The 22,252-nt window shown below is 45.6% G+C and overlaps 2 protein-coding genes across 2 annotated transcripts; both read left to right on the forward strand.

Moving 5' to 3' along the window:
- The first annotated feature begins 341 nt into the window (after nt 1-341).
- On the forward strand, nt 342-4,930 carry LOC120905551 (uncharacterized protein K02A2.6-like). Its single transcript, XM_040316438.1, has one exon. The coding sequence runs from the start codon at nt 342-344 to the stop codon at nt 4,404-4,406; it is 4,065 nt and encodes a 1,354-aa protein (XP_040172372.1). The 3' UTR covers nt 4,407-4,930.
- A 10,951-nt stretch (nt 4,931-15,881) lies between these two features.
- Nucleotides 15,882-20,151, forward strand: LOC120906710. Its single transcript, XM_040318594.1, has 2 exons — nt 15,882-17,093; nt 20,095-20,151. The coding sequence occupies exons 1-2, from the start codon at nt 15,947-15,949 to the stop codon at nt 20,100-20,102; spliced, it is 1,155 nt and encodes a 384-aa protein (XP_040174528.1). The 5' UTR covers nt 15,882-15,946; the 3' UTR covers nt 20,103-20,151.
- Nucleotides 20,152-22,252: the final 2,101 nt, after the last annotated feature.

Here is a 22,252-nt window from a genome sequence, read left to right on the forward strand (position 1 = left end):
GAAATTAATTGTTTTTCTTTTTGTTGGGAGCCACCCTGTACAAGCCTTGACAGAGTTCGTCATGCGCCCGATGTTAGGCGACCGTATGCGTGAAAGCACGATCGACGCTCTTCGGGATAGAGAGATCGTTCTCTTCTCTCCCGACCGGCTAAGGCAAAGGACGTATCGTTTGGTCCGTGTGTAAAACATTACATTATATTAATAAAAGTTATTGTTATAGATCGAAGATACAAAAGTGGCGACGAGGATAATTCTGGCGAGCTGTTTCCCGTGATTTTATCGATTTTGATTTCTATTTTACCCGTTTTCTGTGTAAACGGAGGATCCGTGTCTTTGATCTGATGGAACGAAATGGTGAACCATCGCCATCGCGGAGCAGCCATGACCCAAGCCAGCGAACCGTCACCAATTTACCGTTGGACACGAATGCCTTCATCCAAGACATATTTAAGCAGCAGCAGGAAATTCTTCATCAGCAACAACAGTCCTTTTTGCAACAGCAGGAGCAGCTAATTACTAAAGTGCTAGCTTCAATTGGATCGCGACAACCTGTGGGAAATGAACACATTATTGATGCCCTAGCAAAACACATACAAGAGTTCCACTATGATCCGGAGGATGCTGTTACATTCAGTGCTTGGTTTGCGCGATACGAAGATCTCTTCGAAAGGGATGCGGAACGTCTGGACGATGCCGCGCGAGTGCGTCTTTTGTTGCGGAAGCTGGGTGCAGCGGAACACGAGCGATATGTAAGTCACATTCTTCCAGCTAAACTAAATGATTTCGATTTTAGATCGACGACTGGCAAGCTGAGAAAATTATTCGGTTCTCCTGAATCCGTCATCGCCAAACGGTACCGATGCTTGCAGATGTGTAAATTGCAGGAAGAAGACTACATGACTTACTCGTGCCGCGTGAACAAGGCTGTTATAGAATCCGAGCTGGGAAAGTTATCCGAAGAGGAACTAAAATGTCTAATTTTTGTATGTGGTCTGAAAGACGACAATTATTCCGAGATTCGCATAAGGCTCCTAAATCGACTAGAGGAGAAAAGCGATAAAACGGTAACGGATATGGCAGAAGAGTGTAAACGGATGGTGAACTTGAAGCGTGATACGGCAATGATAGGCGAGGGAGAGAAGAGTGTGAGCATCGTTCGTGGATCCCGTGAGAAATACCCTAAGAAGGAGCACCAAGCGTGGAAACAGCCGAATAAGCCAAATGCAATAAAATGCTGGCTGTGTGGCGAAGGGCACCATGCGCGAAAGTGTTTCCACAAATCCTATAAGTGCAATAATTGCCATAGATACGGACACAAGGAAGGGTACTGCGAGTCAGCTTTGAGATGGGCCAATAGAAAGAAGCGATGCGTGAAATCGGTGATCGTGAATAGGGTGAATAGTGCTAGCCGTGGCCGTGTAAATTTATTTTTGAATAACACCCAGATCCCGATGATGGTAGATACCGGAGCCGATATAAGCATAATTTCGAGCAAGCAGTGGCACGCAATCGGTAGCCCTGCATTAATTCCTGCAAGCGTGAAAGCGAGGACGGCGTCTGGTGATCCATTACACATTTTGGGCGAGTTCCAATGTGATATAACAATTGGCCAGCAGTGCAAGTGTTGTACAATACGGGTGACAGAAGCTGACCTAATGTTGCTGGGAGCGGATTTAATGGACACATTTGGTCTTTGGAATGTTCCTTTGGCATCAATATGCAGTGAGATAAATGTCGTAGAAGCAAGCGAGAATACGAAGACCCTGCAAAAAGCTTTTCCTGCATTATTTTCGTCGAAGCTAGGGCGATGTACGAAAGGTTGTGTGAAGTTGATGCTGAAAGAAGGAGTGACACCAGTGTTCAGACCCAAGCGACCAGTAGCGTATGCGATGTTGCAAGCAGTCGACGATGAGCTTCTGAGGCTGGAAAATGATGGCATTATTACACGAGTGGAATATTCGGATTGGGCAGCACCTATTGTAGTGGTACGCAAGGCGAATGGAACCATCAGGATCTGCGGAGATTATTCAACGGGTTTGAATAATGCTCTAATGGCGCACCAGTACCCACTGCCATTACCCGAGGAAATTTTTGCCAACTTGAGTAATTGTGTTGTGTTTAGCCAGATTGACCTCTCTGATGCATTTTTGCAGGTAGAGGTAGATGAAAATCATCGCGGACTTTTAACGGTCAACACGCATCGAGGTTTATTCCGATATAACCGTTTACCACCCGGAGTCAAGGCAGCGCCGGGAGCGTTCCAGCAGTTAATCGACACAATGTTAGCTGGCTTGGATGGTGTCGCAGCATATATGGACGACATCGTAGTTGGAGGCAAGGACATGGCAACCCATAATGGCAACCTGCGAGCGGTTTTGGAGAAGCTGCAAGAGTATGGATTTACTATACGCGCAAGTAAGTGCAATTTTTATAAATCCCAGATTAAATACTTGGGCCATCTATTAGATGGAAAAGGGTTACGTCCAGATCCGGACAAGATTAAGGCCATTTTAAAATTGCTGCCCCCTACTGATGTGCCGGGAGTGCGGTCATTCCTAGGAGCCATAAATTTTTACGGCAAATTTGTCCATAATATGCGAATGCTGCGACATCCTCTTGATGATTTGCTCAAGGAAGGAAAGGTTTTTTGCTGGACGCCACAATGTCAGCATGCCTTTGAACAATTCAAGAAGATTTTATCTTCAGATTTGTTATTAACGCATTATAACCCACGGCTCGACATAATTGTTTCGGCAGACGCTTCATCGATTGGATTAGGAGCTACTATATCGCATAGGTGGCCGGATGGAAAGATAAAAGTAGTCCAACACGCATCGCGAGCACTTACAGCAGCTGAGCAGCGTTATAGCCAACCTGATCGTGAAGGGCTAGCGATTATTTTTGCCGTCACTAAATTTCACCGTATGCTGTTTGGACGACATTTTCTTCTACAAACAGACCATCAACCATTGCTCCGAATCTTTGGTTCGAAAAAGGGTATACCTGTATATACCGCAAACCGTCTACAGCGTTTCGCTTTGACATTACTGCTTTATGATTTTGAAATAGAGTACGTACCAACTGAGAAGTTCGGAAATGCAGATGTGCTATCCCGGTTGATGGATAAACATGAAAAACCGGAACAAGATTTTATAATTGCCAGTATTGAACTAGATAATGATGTCGGAGCCCTTGTGAAAAATGCAGCGAAGAGTTTACCGCTGGCATTTGAACATGTAGCGCGCGAGTCGCATAACGACCCTTTGCTTCAGGTCGTGTATAACTACATACAAAGTGGGTGGCCAAAGAATATAGATAATGCGGAATTGAAATACTTCTACGCGAGACGAGAGTCCCTTTCAACAATTGAGAATTGTATTTGTTTTGGAGAGCGGTTAGTGATTCCTGCGTCGCAGCGTCGGCGGGTGCTAGAAATGATGCACCGTGGTCATCCAGGAATCGATCGTATGAAAGCTATAGCACGAAGTTATGTTTATTGGCCATTGATAGACGCGGATGTTGAGAAACTTGTAAAGTTATGCAAATCGTGTGCTTTAGCAGCTAAATCGCCAATTCATAGCTCTCCAATATCATGGCCGAAAACTGATGCACCATGGCAGCGTGTTCATATAGATTACGCTGGACCTATAGATGGTGTCTACTTTCTTCTGGTGATTGATTCTTTTTCTAAGTGGCCTGAAATTATTTCGACTTCAAGTATATCCGCTAATGCAACCGTCACTATGTTGAGAGGATTGTGTGTTAGATTTGGCATGCCTAACACGATAGTGAGCGACAATGGTAGGCAGTTTACCAGTGCAATTTTTGCCGATTTTTGCAACACTAATGGAATCGAGCATATTAAGACTGCCCCATACCACCCTCAGTCGAATGGGCAAGCAGAAAGGTTTGTTGATTCCTTTAAAAGAGCGCTCAAAAAGATAAAGGTGGGGAAGGTGTCATTACAGGAAGCCTTAGATACGTTTCTCCTGACCTACAGAAGTACACCGAACAAGCAGCTAGAAGGAATGCGTACTCCAGCAGAGGTCATGTTTGAACGAAAAATCCGTACTTGCTTGGAACTGCTGCGTCCCCCAGTACAAGTTGAATCAACGAGCAAGCAGATGCCACCCAGAAAGTTCCACGTTGGTGAAACGGTTTATGCTAAGGAGTACCGTAATAATTCCTGGAGTTGGATTCCTGGTGAGATCACCAAACGGCGTGGAAACGTAATGTATGAAGTACAGAACGCAGCCGGAAAGAAGTGGCGTTCACACATCAACCAGCTACGACCACGATTGAATATCGGTACACATACTGTCCAACCAGACGCTACGGAAACTTCAATGGCTTTGAACATTTTATTGGATGAATGTCGAAGCACTGTTAGTGACAGCTTTACCTAGGCGGTGTTACCTCCTGGGATTTCTGTGCCATCGTCATCGTCATCGTCTTTAATGTCAGCGTCTTCGTCATCGTCGTATTCGTCTTCGACGTCGTCTCCGTCGTCTTCATCGTCATCCCCGTCACTGTTACCTTTCATGTCTGAATCGTCTCCGTCCCTTTTGTTATCGTCAAATAATACGGATGTTCTAAGTTCTCCAGATTTCGCTCCAGCTGACAGTGCATCATCGCCTTCACCGGTGCAGCCCCTACGTCGTTCTACGCGTGTTCGAAGATCGCCACAGTGGATGCGGTCGTACCAGAGAAATTGAAGAGGAGGGATGTTGGGAGCCACCCTGTACAAGCCTTGACAGAGTTCGTCATGCGCCCGATGTTAGGCGACCGTATGCGTGAAAGCACGATCGACGCTCTTCGGGATAGAGAGATCGTTCTCTTCTCTCCCGACCGGCTAAGGCAAAGGACGTATCGTTTGGTCCGTGTGTAAAACATTACATTATATTAATAAAAGTTATTGTTATAGATCGAAGATACAAAACTTTTTTTTTTTTTTTTTGGTTTTGCCTGAGAGGTTGAGGCAGTTGACAAGTTTTTAAACAAGCCGGTTTGAGCGGATGGAAAGATGCTGGATGGATGTAAGTGTGTAGTTTATACGCATCAAACTATCTCCGATGAGCAGATAGGGTGAATTTAAGCGTTAAAAGAGGAGATAATTTTACGCAATGAAACCCCCGAATAACTTGCTCGCTTGAATTTTGAGTGAAAACCCTGCTACAAACCCGCCTAAATGTATGCAATCGTACGCACAGAGCAAATTCATAAAGGACGTTCACATTCCATCCCCTAAATGTATGCAATGTGGCACACAGAAGTAGCTTAAAGTTCATTACAGGGGGTTTCCAGTTAGAATCAGAAATGTCAGCAAAACAATTTCAGTAGCGCTAGATTCAATTTAGCTGTCCAAAGTTGTTGTTTCACCGCCCCGATGCTATTTTCACAGGTGTAGTTTGATTTTTTAAACGCTCTAGGTATTTTTTTCAGAGGCATTATTCATCGTTCTGCAAACATAAACTCGGCTTTTGAGATTTTTTCATTGAAATCAATACTTTTATGCGTTTTTCGGTGCGGAGAAACAACAACTTTTGACAGCTGAATCGAATCTCGAGGAACTGTAATCGGTTTGCTGACAGTTGAATCTGTATTATAATCTTTATTATTCGAAATTTGTCAGACCCTTTGGTCTGGACAAAATGTACTTATACTATATGCTTGCTAGCTTACACTTAGTATTGATGCGTACGAAGACGCTCTCTAAACAATGGTGAGGACATATTGGAATCAAATAGTTCGAGGATAGCATTGAATACAGTATGCTTCAGCTACAGAGGGTTGCTTTTTCCGTATCTAGTCCTCGTGCAATTCATCATAAAGTGTGTGCAGGTTTGCATCCTACAATAGATAACAACAACTTGCAATTCGAGATTTCTACGGAAGCAAAAATGAACACAATTACCATATTCATAGGAGGATGCTAACAAGAGCTACCTGCCAAGGACTCCATGCAAGATTTGCTGGGTAATATGATATAATGCAAGCTCCAAAATGTGTTCTGTTAACTGAATTCCATGTATTTTCGTGGGATAGATGCTAACATTTTTGGGTTTGTACTAGTGATGAACTCGCATAAATCCGGAGTCGACTCCGATCCGGCTCCGATAAATTCGGAATCGACTCCAGAAGATAGGTCCACACTGCAATATCCGGAATCATAACACTCATTCGGAATTGTCCGGAATCGACAGGAGGCATCTGGAGTCATCCGGAGTTGCCAGGAGTCATTCGGAATCGGAGTCGTCCAGAGTCGTCCGGAGCCGTTTGGAGTCGTTCGAAGTCGTTCGAAGTCGTTTGGAGTCGTCCGGAGGCACTTCGTATCTAGGCCTTTGTTCCGAAGGCCGACTTCAGACGACTCCAACTCCGGACGACTCCGAACGACTCCGGACCACTCCGAACGACTCCGGACGACTCCGGACGACTCCGGAATACTCCGGACGACTCCAGACGACTCCGTCTCCGAATGACTCCGGACGACTCTGGACGACTCCGATTCCGAATGACTCCTGGCAACTCCGAATGACTCCAGATGCCTCCTGTCGATTCCGGACAATTCCGAATTAGTCCGGATAATGCAGTGTGGACCTACCTTCTGGAGTCGATTCCGAATTTATCGGAGCCGGATCAGAGTCGACTCCGGATTTTTGCTTACTTTACCCATCACTAGTTTGTACGATTGGATTAATTCACTTCCCCTCTATTCGTTGACATCCAAATACCTCCCAATTGTTAGCTAATACATCACACTTTTACTCCAGGATTTGCATGACTAACCAGGTAGATGGCGCTACTGTTAAGCTTCAAATAGCTGTTTCACAGCCTCAAGGTGGCGCTGCTGTTGGTTTGTGGCTTAACTCAGGTATAAACAAAATTGCCTATATTTTGGCGCATTTCAATCCTAAACACACAGCATCGATCTGTAATCCACAACCCATGTTTGTAATGCAATAACTAGCTGATAGATAGATAGTTGATGTCCTCTGTTTGATTTGTATTTTTTTTTTGTACAGGCACCATTGCCACATGTTTCCCAGCTTTAGGAGATGTAGGAGCTTACGTTAGGAGCCTACGACTTTACGTCATCCAGTCGTGATAAAACTAAATCATCGTCGATCGCCGGGAAATGCTATTTAAATAGCATCAAGTGGGGCGTCAACTATAGAAGAATTTCGTATTTATTCCAAGTCATTGATGGGGGAATGCAATTTGGTGAACAGAAGTAGCTGAAAGCTTATGCCACAGAGTTGAAATATCCAAATGATGTAAATGAGCGACCAATTTTGCATGAAACGAACTCCCAACGTACACTTCCGTCTGTGTGTGTGCGTGTGTGTGTGCGTGCGTGTGCGTGCGTGTGTGTGTGTGTGTGTGTGTGTGTGTGTGTGTGTGTGTGTGTGTGTGTGTGTGTGTGTGTGTGTGTGTGTGTGTGTGTGTGTGTGTGTGTGTGTGTGTGTGTGTGTGTGTGTGTGTGTGTGTGTGTGTGTGTGTGTGTGTGTGTGTGTGTGTGTGTGTGTGTGTGTGTGTGTGTGTGTGTGTGTGTGTGTGTGTGTGTGTGTGTGTGTGTGTGTGTGTGTGTGTGTGTGTGTGTGTGTGTGTGTGTGTGTGTGTGTGTGTGTGTGTGTGTGTGTGTGTGTGTGTGTGTGTGTGTGTGTGTGTGTGTGTGTGTGTGTGTGTGTGTGTGTGTGTGTGTGTGTGTGTGTGTGTGTGTGTGTGTGTGTGTGTGTGTGTGTGTGTGTGTGTGTGTGTGTGTGTGTGTGTGTGTGTGTGTGTGTGTGTGTGTGTGTGTGTGTGTGTGTGTGTGTGTGTGTGTGTGTGTGTGTGTGTGTGTGTGTGTGTGTGTGTGTGTGTGTGTGTGTGTGTGTGTGTGTGTGTGTGTGTGTGTGTGTGTGTGTGTGTGTGTGTGTGTGTGTGTGTGTGTGTGTGTGTGTGTGTGTGTGTGTGTGTGTGTGTGTGTGTGTGTGTGTGTTTGCTTTAACGGTGTTTTCCTGTGCTAAAATAACAGACTCGCTAACCTGACACGGGACGCGCCTAAATGAATGCAACCGTGCCGACTGTGAAGCTCTGCGCCGCACCTATACTTCTTCATTATCGTGAGTAGGCGTCGAGTGTAGGACACACGTTATTTTTTATTTTAGATATCAAATTCATCCATTGCAAACTAATCGATTTTGATGTTCGCACCATGTGCCATGGTGCACAGATTCCCCGCACAACGACCCAATAACAGCGCAATTATTGGAGATTGCGGAACTACATATCGATCGGGCGAGCCCTTTCATGTTTTACGCGTTTTTCGGTGGGGAGGCGGGAGGGGGGAGCATTCGAAATGCGTTCCATTGCATTTTGGTTCGCGTTCGTCGAGAGAAGAAAGCGCGATTTATTTGCCGTTTTCTTCCTCGTTGGCTGCTGTTTTGCAATAGGGGCTTCCTCCATTTTTCCCGCCAGAGGGAGCTATTCATCGCCATAAAACGAAGTTGCCGCTACAGCATGTGGTGTTTACCAAGGCTTCACAAATGAGTTCTAACGGATGCCACGAAAGCGATTGATCGACCGAAAGAAGACGGAGAGCGAGAGAGATTGTCAGGGAAAAGATGAAATAGGGAGCAGAAGAAATACAATCAATAAATGCATCCCTAACGAGCACACTCCATCTCCAAAAGCACGAGTGCTTTCTAAGGGGCAAGCACTTCGCATAATGTCAGCCCCGCAGTCCCCCGTCCCTTCACCCCCCAAAACCCCAACTTCATCTACTTAACGAGTGCTGCATCGGGGGATGAGGCACCGAAATGGTTTCGGGCGGGGCAAATCGAATTTATTACAATTTCTAATAACTGTCAGCCTCCCAGTAGCGGGCTCGTCACTGCTGATGAAAGCATCCCATTGCCAAATGTGGCCCGGCAGGCGGGCACGGGGGCAAGCACACAAAATCGCTTAACAAGCGCCACAAAACAAGCCCGTCGACCGGCTCCCGACACAAACCGGCTGCCGCAGCGAAATGTGGCCGCCCTTTTGCCGCACCGCTCGCAACATACTTGTACGCGCCGCACACATGTACCCGTGCTTGAAAGAAAAGCCCTCCGAGCTCAGGATTTTGATCTCATTATTTTTCTCATTTTCCGCCATTTCATCAGCTGCGGATGGGGAAGGCTGCGTAGCAGGGTGGTGCAGAAGCATTGAGCCAACATCATCAAATGGTTCATCAATTTGGTTCCACCGTTCGGCTGTCTTTGCAACTGGCTTTGCGGGTGAGATGGAACGCTGCGGAGTGCGGTTTGTTGAGAGGATGGCGGAGGATGGGGCAAAATTTCAATACTTTGTTTCGGTTTGCCGCTGCCAATAATGTGTGTCTGTGTGTGTTGGTTAAGCACTGAATGAGATTGTTCGGTAGGCGATAGGCGTTAATCAGGCTTAAATTGAGACGAGCGAATCTGTACAGCGAGCCGGTTAGAATGGCACGTAGGTTTCTGTTTGTTTGTATGTTTCTTGAGAAATGGATAGGATTGTGTGCTGCGAGCAATGAGCGCGGAATGCGCTCGGATAGCTTTGCTATCAAAAGGATTTGACAGTAAGTTCACAGCGAGCTTATGAAGTCCCGGTAGTGTAGGTCAGTAGTTGCCAAGCGTGAGGTGATTAAAACGTAGAAGGCGACTGCTTCGAAGAACGTCTGAATGGAGCAGAGGTAGGAGAGCACAGCGACATCAATGATGCAGACAACGAGGACACTGGCTGAGATTGCCAGTGCCATCTAGCAACTTAAGAGTAATAAGTCTGCTGGCAGCGATGGACTGGCGGCCGAGGTCTTCAAGATGGGGCCGGAGAGGCTTACCGTCGAAATGCATCAGCTGGTCGAAAAAATCTGGGAACATCAGGAACTACTGGAGGAGTGGAAGCTGGGTGTCATCCATCCAGTCTACAAAAAGCGCGACAGGCTGCTCGAATTTTCAAGTCATCACAGACCCTAATGCCGCTTACAAGATCCTGCCCCAGATCCTGTTCTGCAGGTTTGCTGGGTTTGTTGGAAGCAAATCCACCACCGATCAAATTTTTACTCTACGGCAGATCCCCCAGAGGAGCCGCGAGCGCCTGATCCCTACGCACTAGGCTTGGGCAATTTGATTCTTTTCAGTGAACGCGTGCGATGTAGTTCGTTCAGTATGATGAACTGAACGCGTGCGGTAGGTCAGTCGCTCAATTGGAGCTAAGTACCATTTTTTAAAATATTATGTTTAATTTTATCGAGATTTTAATGCAAGAACAAAAAGTTATTGCTTTTAAGGCTGCATTTTTAATTATAAATACCGTCAGACCGAGATACGCGGTTCATACATAACTAGGTAACTAGGTTTTTACATTAAACCATTTATTCATGCAGAAAATTTGAAAATTTCTGGGTTTTAAGAGGCTCTAAAATTTTTGGTAAAACAGTAATTTATCTTGCATTTGAGAATCCTTTGATCCAATTATACTAATTGCACACAAGAACTTAGAAAACGTAGCTCGAGAACAAACTGTATATACTTAAGTTGATTTGTAACGAAAGCTAATCTAAATGAATAAAATCTACAAGCTTTCTTTTTTATGTTGCTGTGCGCTTAACGAGTTCTTTTTGTGCGACTGAACTAACTGAACGCGCGTGCGGCAGTGTGCGGCAAGAGTTCTTTTTGTGCGGTAGTGTGCGACTGACCCCACTGAATACGAGTGCGGCAGTGTGCGACTGAACTAACAGAACGCGCGTGCGGCAGTGTGCGACAAGAGCTCTTTTTGTGCGGTAGTGTGCGACTGACCCCACTGAATACGCGTGCAGCAGTGAGCGACCGAACTAACAGAACGCGGCAGTGTGCGACAAGAGTTCTTTTTGTGCGGTAGTATGCGACTGACCCAACTGAACACGCGTGCGGCTGTGTGCGAATGACCCATCGGCTATGAGTGTTCTTTCTCACTCAGTATGGGGTCAGTGTGCGGCAGGAGTTCTTTTTGTGCGGCTGTGTGCGATTGATCAATCTGACCATGCTAGCAATATGTGCATTCTTTCTCGCGCAAAGTGCGATCGATCTTCTTGTGTCGTTGTGTGTGACAAATTCTGCCGACCCAAAACGAATGTTTTTTTTTTCGTTCTGTCTATGACACCGACAGTTATCTTGCATCTCTTTCAGAGCACATTTCAGTTAGTTCTGTATGCGTGCGGAAGACCTACCCGTTCACTTTTTCGCGTGCGGCGATCAACCGCACACTATAATGAACTGAGTGTGCGGCATAGGTCTCGCACAATTGTCCCATGCCTACTACGCACCATCTGTTTATCAACTTCAAGGCGACTTTGAAGTTGATCCGGCTGTTAGAGGCCACTATGAATTGAGTGCAGTGCAAGGTGAGAATGACAAACTTGATGACGCAATCGTTGGAATCTCATAGGAGTCCTAGGCAAGGTGAGGGACTCTCATGTCTGCTATTCAACATTACCCTGGAATATGTGATTCTTAGTGCGAGGCTAGACAACGACTCAAATACGAATAAACAAGAATTAGATTTAGACTAAATGCGAAGAAGACGAAGTATCAGCTTGACGGAGACACAGACCATCTGGGAAGCAGTGTATTAGTTGACGGTGACAATCTCGAAGTAGTAAAGGAGTTTTGCTATCTTGGGACGGTCGTTACTTTGTACAACGACATCAGCAGCGAAATCCGGAGACGCATTGTGCAGGAGAATCACTGACTGTTGTGATCCAGAAGACTTCAAGAGATATATCGCACATTGATTCGCCCAGTGGTCCTCTACGGACACGAGTCCTGGACCATTCGAGCGGAGCTTGCAAACGCTCTGGGCATGTTTGAGCGACGCATCCTCCGGACCATCTTTGGCGGTGTGTTCGAGCATGGATTGTGGAGGAGAAGGGTTAACCGCGAGCTTGCTGAGCTGTAAAGCAAAGCGAGCATCCTGACGGTAGCGAAGGCTGGGAGAATACGATGGCTGGGGCACGTTATGAGGATGCAGGACTCCACCAAGCCCAGAACACCAACCTCAAACTAGACACAAGGCGTCAGGGAGTACTGCGAGCTCGATGGCTGGATCAGGTGTAGCAAGGCCTGTTGGAGATCGGACGTCTGCATGGTTAACTTGAAGATTCGATTGCAAGGGAAACAAAATTCAATCAAATGACAATCAAATGATAACGTAGATAGAATATCAACTTCTCGCGCAGATCGAAAGGAAGTCGTGTGCGCTGCTCCTACGTTATAAGCTTTTCCGAGTTATGCAAATCAAGAATCTTCCACGTGAAGAGACAACCAAACTAGATTGGTTGCATTTAGTTTACATCGCGTGAAACTTCTTGGATAAAGTTTCGGCCAGCAAGAAGTTGATTTTACGCAGCGAAGACAATTGAATTTTTTTAGTATCGCATCATTAAAAATCAATTGTCCCGAAGGCTATGCAAGTTTAAATCTGCCTGTACCACTGCTGATGGTTTAAGAATGATGTATGTATGTGTATTCGTCAAGCCTCCGGATAGCTTGTTTGAGCCAAAGCTTTCACCGGTCCTGTCATAAAGTGATGTTCAAAATTGGTTATAAAAAATGCTATGGAACCACCTGTACTACATACACTTTGATTCTAGATTCCATCACCTGATCTCTTTAATGCACCTTTGGGTAAATGTAAACCCCACCTTGTTTTGCCATTTTTCGAGCAGGTACTCGAATCTAATTCTAGCTTTGAGGCTAGAATAATCTAGACTCAAAATTGCAGGCTAGTTTTTTGTGTGGTTTTGTATGGAGTGTATACATGATTTCAGCCTCCAACTGTCAAACTCCATACAAAAAACTGACTAGAATTGTGAAGGGCCCCACTGTTGGAATATATTTTAGGACGTTTTCTTTTTGAATCGTTTTTTTTAAATAAAAATAAAAATAGTAATAATTATTATTATTATGAAAATAATGAAAATAGATAAAGTATTGCTATGTAGCATTTTGCATATGTGCATGCGTAATTTAAGATTATTCGATACGTGAAAGAGAGGCGGTTAAATTGATTGTAAAGCAAAAAAGATAAAATACAAGCGCTTTTTTTATAATCTTAACATTACATGTCGATGAAATAAAAAAGCAGCATATATGTATGTGTAGATAAAGAAACACTGCTTTGGTTTTCTGTACCCTTTCTTATCTTCTGCATAAATCCGAGCCAAATCGATCGGATGTACCATGTAGCAAATTGCGAACAAACGTCTTCATGCTTGTACCGATTTTAAAGTCCGATTCCAGCCGACGCTCCAATACTGTGTGGACAAGTTTTGTCTATCTTATATTTATTAGATACCGATGGCCGCCCACTCCATCCCAAGCTGCTAACTGTGACCCACAGCTGCGTCCCTTTTCCTCCCGCTTCTGCCTTGGCTGAAGTGCCGAGGAATCTGGTAGCGTGTGCTCGCCGAGCACGATGAATCACCCTCCCGGGAGCAAATCCCGCCCGGTCGGGCGGGAGGGCGGGTTGAAAGATTTATTTCCGGCTGTGCCATCTGTTTGGCAGCGAAGCTTACTTGTTGGCCGGAGCAAAACAAGACGATAATTACGTAGTATACCTGAATCGAAGGTTCGATTTCGAACGCAGCTCAGTGGTTGCAACGCGCGTAGCCTACCATTCGGGCGTACACATTAACTGGGCTGGGCAGCAAAGCGTGAGGGGCCGGCGCGGGTTTTAAGGCAAGCTAAGAAACGTCGCTGCCAATTTATTTGTGTGAGGCGATAATATTTATTGCTCTCCTACCGGCATACTTGCTCCTCCCGTACTGCAGCGCGACCTGAGCGTGTTGGTGTGCCAGCGCCTGAGATTTATACCACCGGGACCGGGCCCGGTCCATTGAAACCCTCGAGCAGCGCTGTCCGAACAATATGTGACAACGTTGACGATTGTTCAGGTGCAACGCTGCCGTCAATGTCTTGGCGAACCCTGGCAGCCTGCAGTGAATGCCGGTGTCGGCGCTCTGGCTTTTAGTGTGATGCACCCGAAGAGCTGATGATTCATGCATGGCTTACGCATTCCGCATTCGGTACGGGGGCTGCTGCTTCCTTCACCCAAGTGCGCGCGATGATATCTGTCGGCCGCCCGGGGAAGAGACGACCGGAGATGTCCGGCAGCCGATGTAAATAAATAAAGCATTGTGTGCGCAACTAATCTTCCACTCGCCAACCCCACCCTGCGTGCCGCTTTCGGTTGACTTCCGGAGGGAGAAAGAAATAAAATTGACCTTCCCGCTCTCCCACTTTGCCCGGCCATCGATCATACAATTCTCGTCACCCGCATCATCAGTCAGTCAGGAGCATTCAGGTCCGTTGCCAACCGTACGCCCTAGCCAGGGTAGCGTTTGACGGTGGCCGTGCCGTGCACCGACTGCCGATTTGCCGCCGGTCGAGCGCATTTTCCAACGGCCCACAGCGCATTACTCATTCATGGACGGCAATGAATATGTAGCGAGCTGATACTGCTTCGATTTCGCTTTTGCTCTCGGTCTCTCTTTTTCTTGCTCTCTCTGTCTATCATCTTCTCATTTACGCTTGATTGTCAGTTTCCTGTGACAATCCCTTCCGGACGTTTGACCTCAGCAGCATCGCTAGTGAGGCGGAATGGCAGGTGTTGTTATTTCAGGCCCCTCCGTTCAGAGTGCGCCCGGGGCCTGCCGATCGGGACAGGAAGCGCATCAGACAATGTTGATTCCCATCGGTTCCCCAACCACTCGAACGGTGGAAAGGTCCTCGGCAGCTTAATCGGTTCAAGTTCGGCGGTGAAAGGGGGCAAGGTGAGCACTGAAAATACACAAAGAGAGAAAGAGAGAGAGAGAGAGAGAGAGAGAGAGAGAGAGAGAGAGAGAGAGAGAGAGAGAGAGAGATAGAAAAAGCCAACGGCAAAGAGTCAAGACGCTCGATACATTGTTGAGAACAGAGCAAATTAGACGCCTGCAAGAATGGAACGGTGTCAACAAATCGATCAATAAGAGCACCGATTCGTTGCGTCAGGGACTAGTTTTGTTACGTGAATGTTATTGTGAATGTGGCAGCGATTTCTGCGAAGAGCTTACATTATAATCAGCATTTCAACTGAACGCTTGGAAGCGTACGGAAACGAGTCAGTAAAGTTTGCTGCAGCGATGACCGAACTAACCGACTGCCTGGAGGTATGCAAATTGAAACACTAATGGATGTTTTGCCATACGTGAAGGCTACTTTTAGGCGGACTGCACTTTATCTATTTTGATGAGAAATTGATCCATGTTGAGTTTGTATTCTTTATTTTATAGTTGTTGTTTATTAAACAAACATATTTAATTTTTTGTTGTAATTTTTTCAAGAAGCCTCTAGTATTTGCCAAACAAAATTTATAATGATGCTTAAAGTTGACAAAATATGTTTTTTTTCATTTTCATTATACAACCTAAAGTACAAAAGTGTTAATTAGTAGTTTAGTTGCAATTTGTACATAACTTTAGGCGCCAAGCGGAAGATACTAACAACAAATTGCATGTATTTAGGCGCCTTCAAGTAGAGATGTTGTCAGTTTTGGGCAAGCATAAACCCCTCAACACAGTGCTCTAAGTGTTGTGAAAGCACTTCGCCGAACCACCTACCGTTCTAGGAGATAAGGCTCGTTTCCAGCCACACACCGTCTGGCTGATGCGTGTCCAAAACAGTTTGTAGTGTGTCATAACCATCGAAATGTCAACATCACCAAATGGACCAACCTGGTAGCGGTTGGCTGACAGCGGCTGTCAACAGGGGGAACGGGAAAAAAGTGCGCCACTGGAGCAGCGTCGGGAGAAGCGTACAAACGGGAAAAGATACAGAAGTACAAATATACGAGTGAAATACAACAAATTGGCGACGAGGAAGTACGAAAACCACGTTATTATACCTAAGCAAACTAAGCTTGTGTTGTTTTCATGGATCCGGCGTCAAAGAAGACCGAAATTCCTGCTGCTTCTGTCACCACACGGGCTGCTGCTAAATCTGCCAGTACCGGAACACCTACGGCCGATTCTTCTTCAAACCTTCCTACTGGCGTCCTTGCTACGGACAATTCTGCTACTGCTAAGCCTATTTCTTCGAAAACTTCTACTAGAGGCCCTGTTACGGCCCATTCTGCTGCGGTAAAACCAAAGGCATCCAGTTCTACTACATCCAGCACATCGGTGCCCGGCTCAAGTGTGGGTGAAGGTACCGCTCTGTCTGTTTCGGTCCGGGGGATAACTACTGCTGTTACGAATATGTCTACAATGTTCTCATTTGAGCCGTTTGATCCAACAAACTGCAAAATCCAGAGATGGTTGGAAAGGTTGCAAATTGCCTTCAAAATCCATCGAGTTTCCGAAGAAGACAAACGTGATTACCTTCTCCATTATATGGGTGGTGCTACTTATGACGTGTTGTGCAACAAGTTAAAGAATGCAGAACCGCAAACTAAAACGTTCCAGGAAATTGTTTCCATTCTTCAAGAGCATTTCAACCCAAATCCTTTAGAAATTTTGGAAAATTTCAAGTTTGCAAATCGGAAGCAAGCTGAAAACGAAACACTGTCTACGTATCTAATGGAATTGGAGAAGCTAGCACAAACATGCAATTTTGGGGATTACCTCGACAAAGCCTTGAGAAACCAATTTGTATTCGGACTCCAAAACCGTGCGATCCAATCGCGGTTGCTCGAGGTGCGCGACTTAACATTGGCTAAAGCGAAGGACATAGCTTTTAGTATGGAAATGTCAAATCGAGGCGCAGACGAAATACACGGCGCCGGTGCAGCGTATCCAGTTCAGCACATCAGCACCACGAGCAAGAAGAAGAGCAAGCCAACAACGGTTCAAAGGAAAACAGCTTGCTATCGGTGTGGAAACGAAGAGCATTTTGCGGATAAGTGTCGACACCGGAATGCAATTTGCAACTACTGCAAGAAAATGGGACACTTGGATAAAGTGTGTCGTACAAAACTACAACGAGCAGGAGTACACACACTGGAGTACGAGCCTGATCTTCCTGCCTGTGACGATGACGTTGTGGATGTGCTCAACCTGAGAGCAGTGCAAAATCTGGCGGGTAAGTTTTTGCTGGAAATGGAAATCTCTGATAGAAAACTTATTTTCGAGGTGGACACGGGTTCTCCAGTATCACTAATAAGTAACAGGGATAGATTAAATTGTTTTCCTAACACATTGATGAAGAAAAGCAATGTAAAATTGAAAAGTTACTGCAACGGTGTTATCAACGTTCTTGGAGAGATCGAAGTGAGAGCAAAAATTAAAAATTTAGAAATTCCTTTGCCATTGCTTGTCACAAAATCCGACAGAAATCCTTTGCTTGGACGTAACTGGATGAGAACTATAAAGTTAGATTTGAATAAATTTATGCATACCAGTCAAGAAGTTTCATATTGTGAAAAGGAAAATTTCACTCCATGCTCAATACTAGAAGCTCTACTAAAAAATATTCGGAAGTATTTGAGGCAGGAATAGGCAAAATTGAAGGGTTACAAGCTTCATTAACTCTTCGCAAAGAAACAAAACCTATTTTTATCAAAGCGCGGCCTGTCGCATTTGCTGTCCGAGATGCTGTAACCAATGAAATCAATAAGTTAGTTGAGGAAAACGTTCTAGAGAAAGTGGATCATTCTGAATGGGCTACACCTATTGTGCCAGTAAAAAAATCAGGGGGTAATGTAAGATTATGTGGTGACTATAAAATCACGGTTAATCCAAACCTATTAGTAGACGAGCACCCACTACCGACAGTTGAGGAATTGTTCACAAATATTGCAGGCGGGGAAAAATTTTCTAAATTAGACCTTTCCCAAGCCTATCTGCAATTGGAGGTAAGCCCCGATTGTCGGGATATTTTAACATTAGCAACCCACAAAGGATTGTACCGCCCTACCAGACTAATGTACGGGGTGGCATCGGCACCAGCAATATTTCAGAGGTTAATCGAACAGATTCTACAGGACATTCCAGGAGTAACTGCTTTTATTGATGATATTAGAATTACAGGGCCAAACGATGAAATCCATTTAAAAAGATTAGAAGAAGTACTAAAAAGATTACGAAAGTACAATCTAAAAGTAAACAAAGCTAAATGCGAGTTTTTCGCAGATCAAATAGAATATTGTGGATACCTAGTTGATAAACATGGCATACACAAACTACATACAAAAATTAAGGCCATACAGGACATGCCGGCTCCGAAATCCGTAGATGAATTAAGATCTTTTCTAGGTTTGGTAAATTATTACGGACGGTTCTTCCCAAATTTAAGTACTGTAAACTATCCTTTAAACAATCTTCTAAAAGATGGAATACCATACGTTTGGAACGAGCATTGCCAAAAGGCATTCGCTCAGGTAAAAAGGGAAATGCAAACGGAGAGAGTACTGGTACACTATGATCCTAACCTTCCTCTCATATTAGCTACAGATGCCTCACCCTACGGGGTAGGTGCCGTCCTTAGCCATAAATTTGCCGATGGAACCGAAAGGCCATTACAATACGCATCGCAAACTTTAAACAAAACTCAACAGCGATATTCTCAGATCGACAAAGAAGCCTACGCAATCATTTTCGGAGTGCATAAATTTCACCAATATTTATATGGACGGAAATTTACTCTGGTAACGGACAACAAACCCTTATCACAGATATTTTCAGAATCCAAAGGATTACCAACGATGTCGGCAATGCGAATGCAGCACTATGCAGCTTTTTTACAAGGGTTTGATTATAACATTCGTCACCGGAAATCTGTAAACCACTGTAACGCCGATGCATTGTCAAGGTTGCCTTTACCGTCAGAGGATTCTGATAGAAGAATAGAGGATTCCGATTTAGTTGAGATCAACGTAATCGAAACATTGCCTTTAACAGTTCCTGAATTGGCAAAAGCCACAGCTGTAGACCCAAATGTTGAAGAACTACTGCGTGCCCTCAGAACGGGTAAAATAATTTTACCGAAACACTGTTTTGGTATTGATCAAAATGAATTCGATTTACAAAGTGATTGTATTATGCGGGGGAGTAGAGTTTACATTCCGCCTTTATTAAGAGAAAAGGTATTACAGGAGCTTCACTCTTCTCATTTTGGGATCTCTAGAATCAAATCTTTGGCAAGAAGTTATTGTTGGTGGCCCAACATAGACAAAGAAATTGAAAATATTGTAAATAACTGCCAACCCTGTCAAGAGACAAGAGCAAACCCACCAAAAGTACCGATACATTGCTGGGAGAAAGCAGAAGGGCCTTTTCAGAGGGTGCATGTGGATTATGCTGGTCCTTTCATGGGAAGCTACTTTTTATTTTAGTGGATGCTTTCTCTAAATGGCCTGAGGTCCGTGTCGTCAACAACATGACTACCGAAACCACAATTAATGCCTGCAGGAAATATTCAGTACATTCGGAATTCCTATGGTTTTGGTTAGCGACAATGGCACTCAATTTTCGTCAACGGAATTTACCAGGTTTTTAAAGCTAAACGGGGTGATTCATAAATTTAGTGCACCTTACCATCCAGCGACAAATGGACAGGCCGAGCGTTTTATTCAAACACTAAAATCAAAGCTGAAGGCAGTAAAGTGTAATCGTACAGAAATTCCAGAAGTGTTGAGCAATATTCTATTGTCTTACAGAAAAATAATTCATCCTAGCACTGGTTTTTCGCCCTCTTTGTTAGTATTTGGAAGGCAAATACGCAGCCGTATTGACATAATGATTCCAACTTCAAACTCGAACAATAGAGAAATCATAAAAACTAAAGATTTTGAAATAGGACAAAGAGTAGCTGCAAGGGAGTACATTAAAAATAACAAATGGGAATTCGGAAAAGTAACAGCAAGATTAGGTAAACTGCATTATGAAATAGAGTTAGATGATGGACGAACTTGGAGACGTCACATCGATCAAATGCGCGCTGTGGGTATTAGTATGCAAAAACCCATAAATAGGAACACTTCTTGGCAAGGCAGAGAGACTACTTCGCATAATTTGGAATCAGAAACTAATACCATCCCGAAAAATAGCAGTACACCAGAACTAATGACAGATTGTGGATCTAGGTCAATAGTACAAGCGCAACCATCCAACCCTCCACCAATGAGTTTTCCATCAGAGGCTCCATGTTCAGCAGAAGTACCACCGGAAGCAAAACTGCGGCGATCAGCAAGGAGTATCAAAACACCACAAAGGCTACTACTGTAAATAACTATTTCGGAGGGAAGAGCTGTCATAACCATCGAAATGTCAACATCACCAAATGGACCAACCTGGTAGCGGTTGGCTGACAGCGGCTGTCAACAGGGGGAACGGGAAAAAAGTGCGCCACTGGAGCAGCGTCGGGAGAAGCGTACAAACGGGAAAAGATACAGAAGTACAAATATACGAGTGAAATACAACATAGTGTTTTGCTGTTTCGTTGTGGTTGTTTTTTTTTTTGTTGCTGCTACTTGCCACTGATTTAGATACCGGGTACATGATATGGAGCTTTCCCCACAACTTCACTTGTTCGCCGTACTGCGACGCGGTACGTTTCGCCGAAAGGAAATTAGTTTGTGTCCTTTTTGCCCGTGCGCCCCTCGGTAAACGATACCGGCACCGGTTGCTAAGGTGCCCGGAAATTGGAACCCCCGTCGGCGTCGGCTCGACTTTATCCGGGGACGGCCACCGCGGGAGCGCGCGGGAGCTTTGCCCGAAAATTCCAACCACAGTGTCAAAGACTGGCACGCATTCTCGGTAGCCTTGCCGGGGTTTTTGGAGGGCAGCGCTTGGGTTCGAATTTCCGGGCGATTGTTTCGAGTGCTGTGCGTGGGTCACGCGAGTCAAACGGTGCTGCAGGAGGGGTGGGTGGAACGTGACAAGCTTCACACCTATCCATCTGAACCGTCTAAACCGCTCCTGCCCGGCCGGGGGGCGGGGGGGGGGCGGTGACATTATCGGGTGGCGCGGGAAGGGCCAGTGCGACCTCTAATTAGCGACGGTTCACCTCAAAGTTACGGCTCAATCAGCTTGCCGGGAACGGAATGCGATCGCATCAACGTGGCGAAAAGGGGAAAGATAATTAATTGGTTGGTATTTGTAGACCGCGGTCCGCTGCTGCTGCTGCTGCTCGGAATCGTTCCCGCCGCTTCCTCTTGGCCGTCGTGCGGTTTGCCGCTTGTTCGGCAATCTCTAATCACGATCCCGCGCTAGCATCGGGAGCATCCGGAGCTCACTTAATCGTATCGATTTGATGAAATTAACGCGCAGGCAGGCAGCCGTTGGGTGGATTGTGGCGAGACGGTGAGCAGCGCTCAAATCAGTGACATTCGTTGGCCAGCTAGGGCTGTGGTTCTAAGCGGACCCGACGATGCTGACTGTTGCAAATCTCTTGGCGCTCCTCTGGTGGCAAGGGTCTCGTTAGGGTACGCAAAAACTATCCAAAATCATGCACTTGCACATGCAAGCAGTGTGGCTTAAAAAGCATGTACACTGGAGTGGATTTTGTACTGCACGTTTGCATACTTTTCGGCGTATTGCCTTACCGAGGGGTAAGGTTTTTGTTTTCGCACCAACCGAAATAAAAGCCGTCACGGCAACGCTGCTACAAAAACCTGCTAATGAAGTAGTTTTGTATTGCAGATTGCATATATTTCGGCGTCTTACGCTACGCGTTTGTGCTGCCTCACTTCACCCGCAACACGATATTCATCCAGCCCAAAGCACAAGACATGACAAGCATTGCCGTAGCCGTCGCCGAAAAACTTTCGGTGTGCACCCCCTGCACCGACGATACCTCCGCTCGACCTCGGCACTAGCTAATTACGTAGTGACACCGGGCCGGAAGTAATGCCGACGTAACGAACGTATATCCGCTCCGGCGCTGTCGCAACGGCCGGCCCCCAACCCCACGGCTCAATGCGTCCGGGTTCGCAGGGCAGGGCAGCGCAAACAGTCCCACAGTCTCTTCTCGTCGCCAGCAGCACGCAGCAAGATAATTAGAAGATGAACTTGAAATAATATGTCGTGCTCGTGCCGTGCCGTGCCGGTGGAAGTGATTTTTGTGTGCGTGCGGAGGGAAGTGCGGATGCAATGCATGCGCCCCGTGACGGTACACGTTTGCACTGATTGTCTTTGATGCTGTCATTAAGGTTCATGCATACACACATACACACACACAGACACACACACAGACACACACACAGGTCGTGGTAAATGGTCAAGTTGGGTGCACGGCATTGG

Source organism: Anopheles arabiensis, chromosome X, assembly GCF_016920715.1.
Source record: "Anopheles arabiensis isolate DONGOLA chromosome X, AaraD3, whole genome shotgun sequence".
In the NCBI taxonomy this organism is placed as follows: domain Eukaryota; kingdom Metazoa; phylum Arthropoda; class Insecta; order Diptera; family Culicidae; genus Anopheles; species Anopheles arabiensis.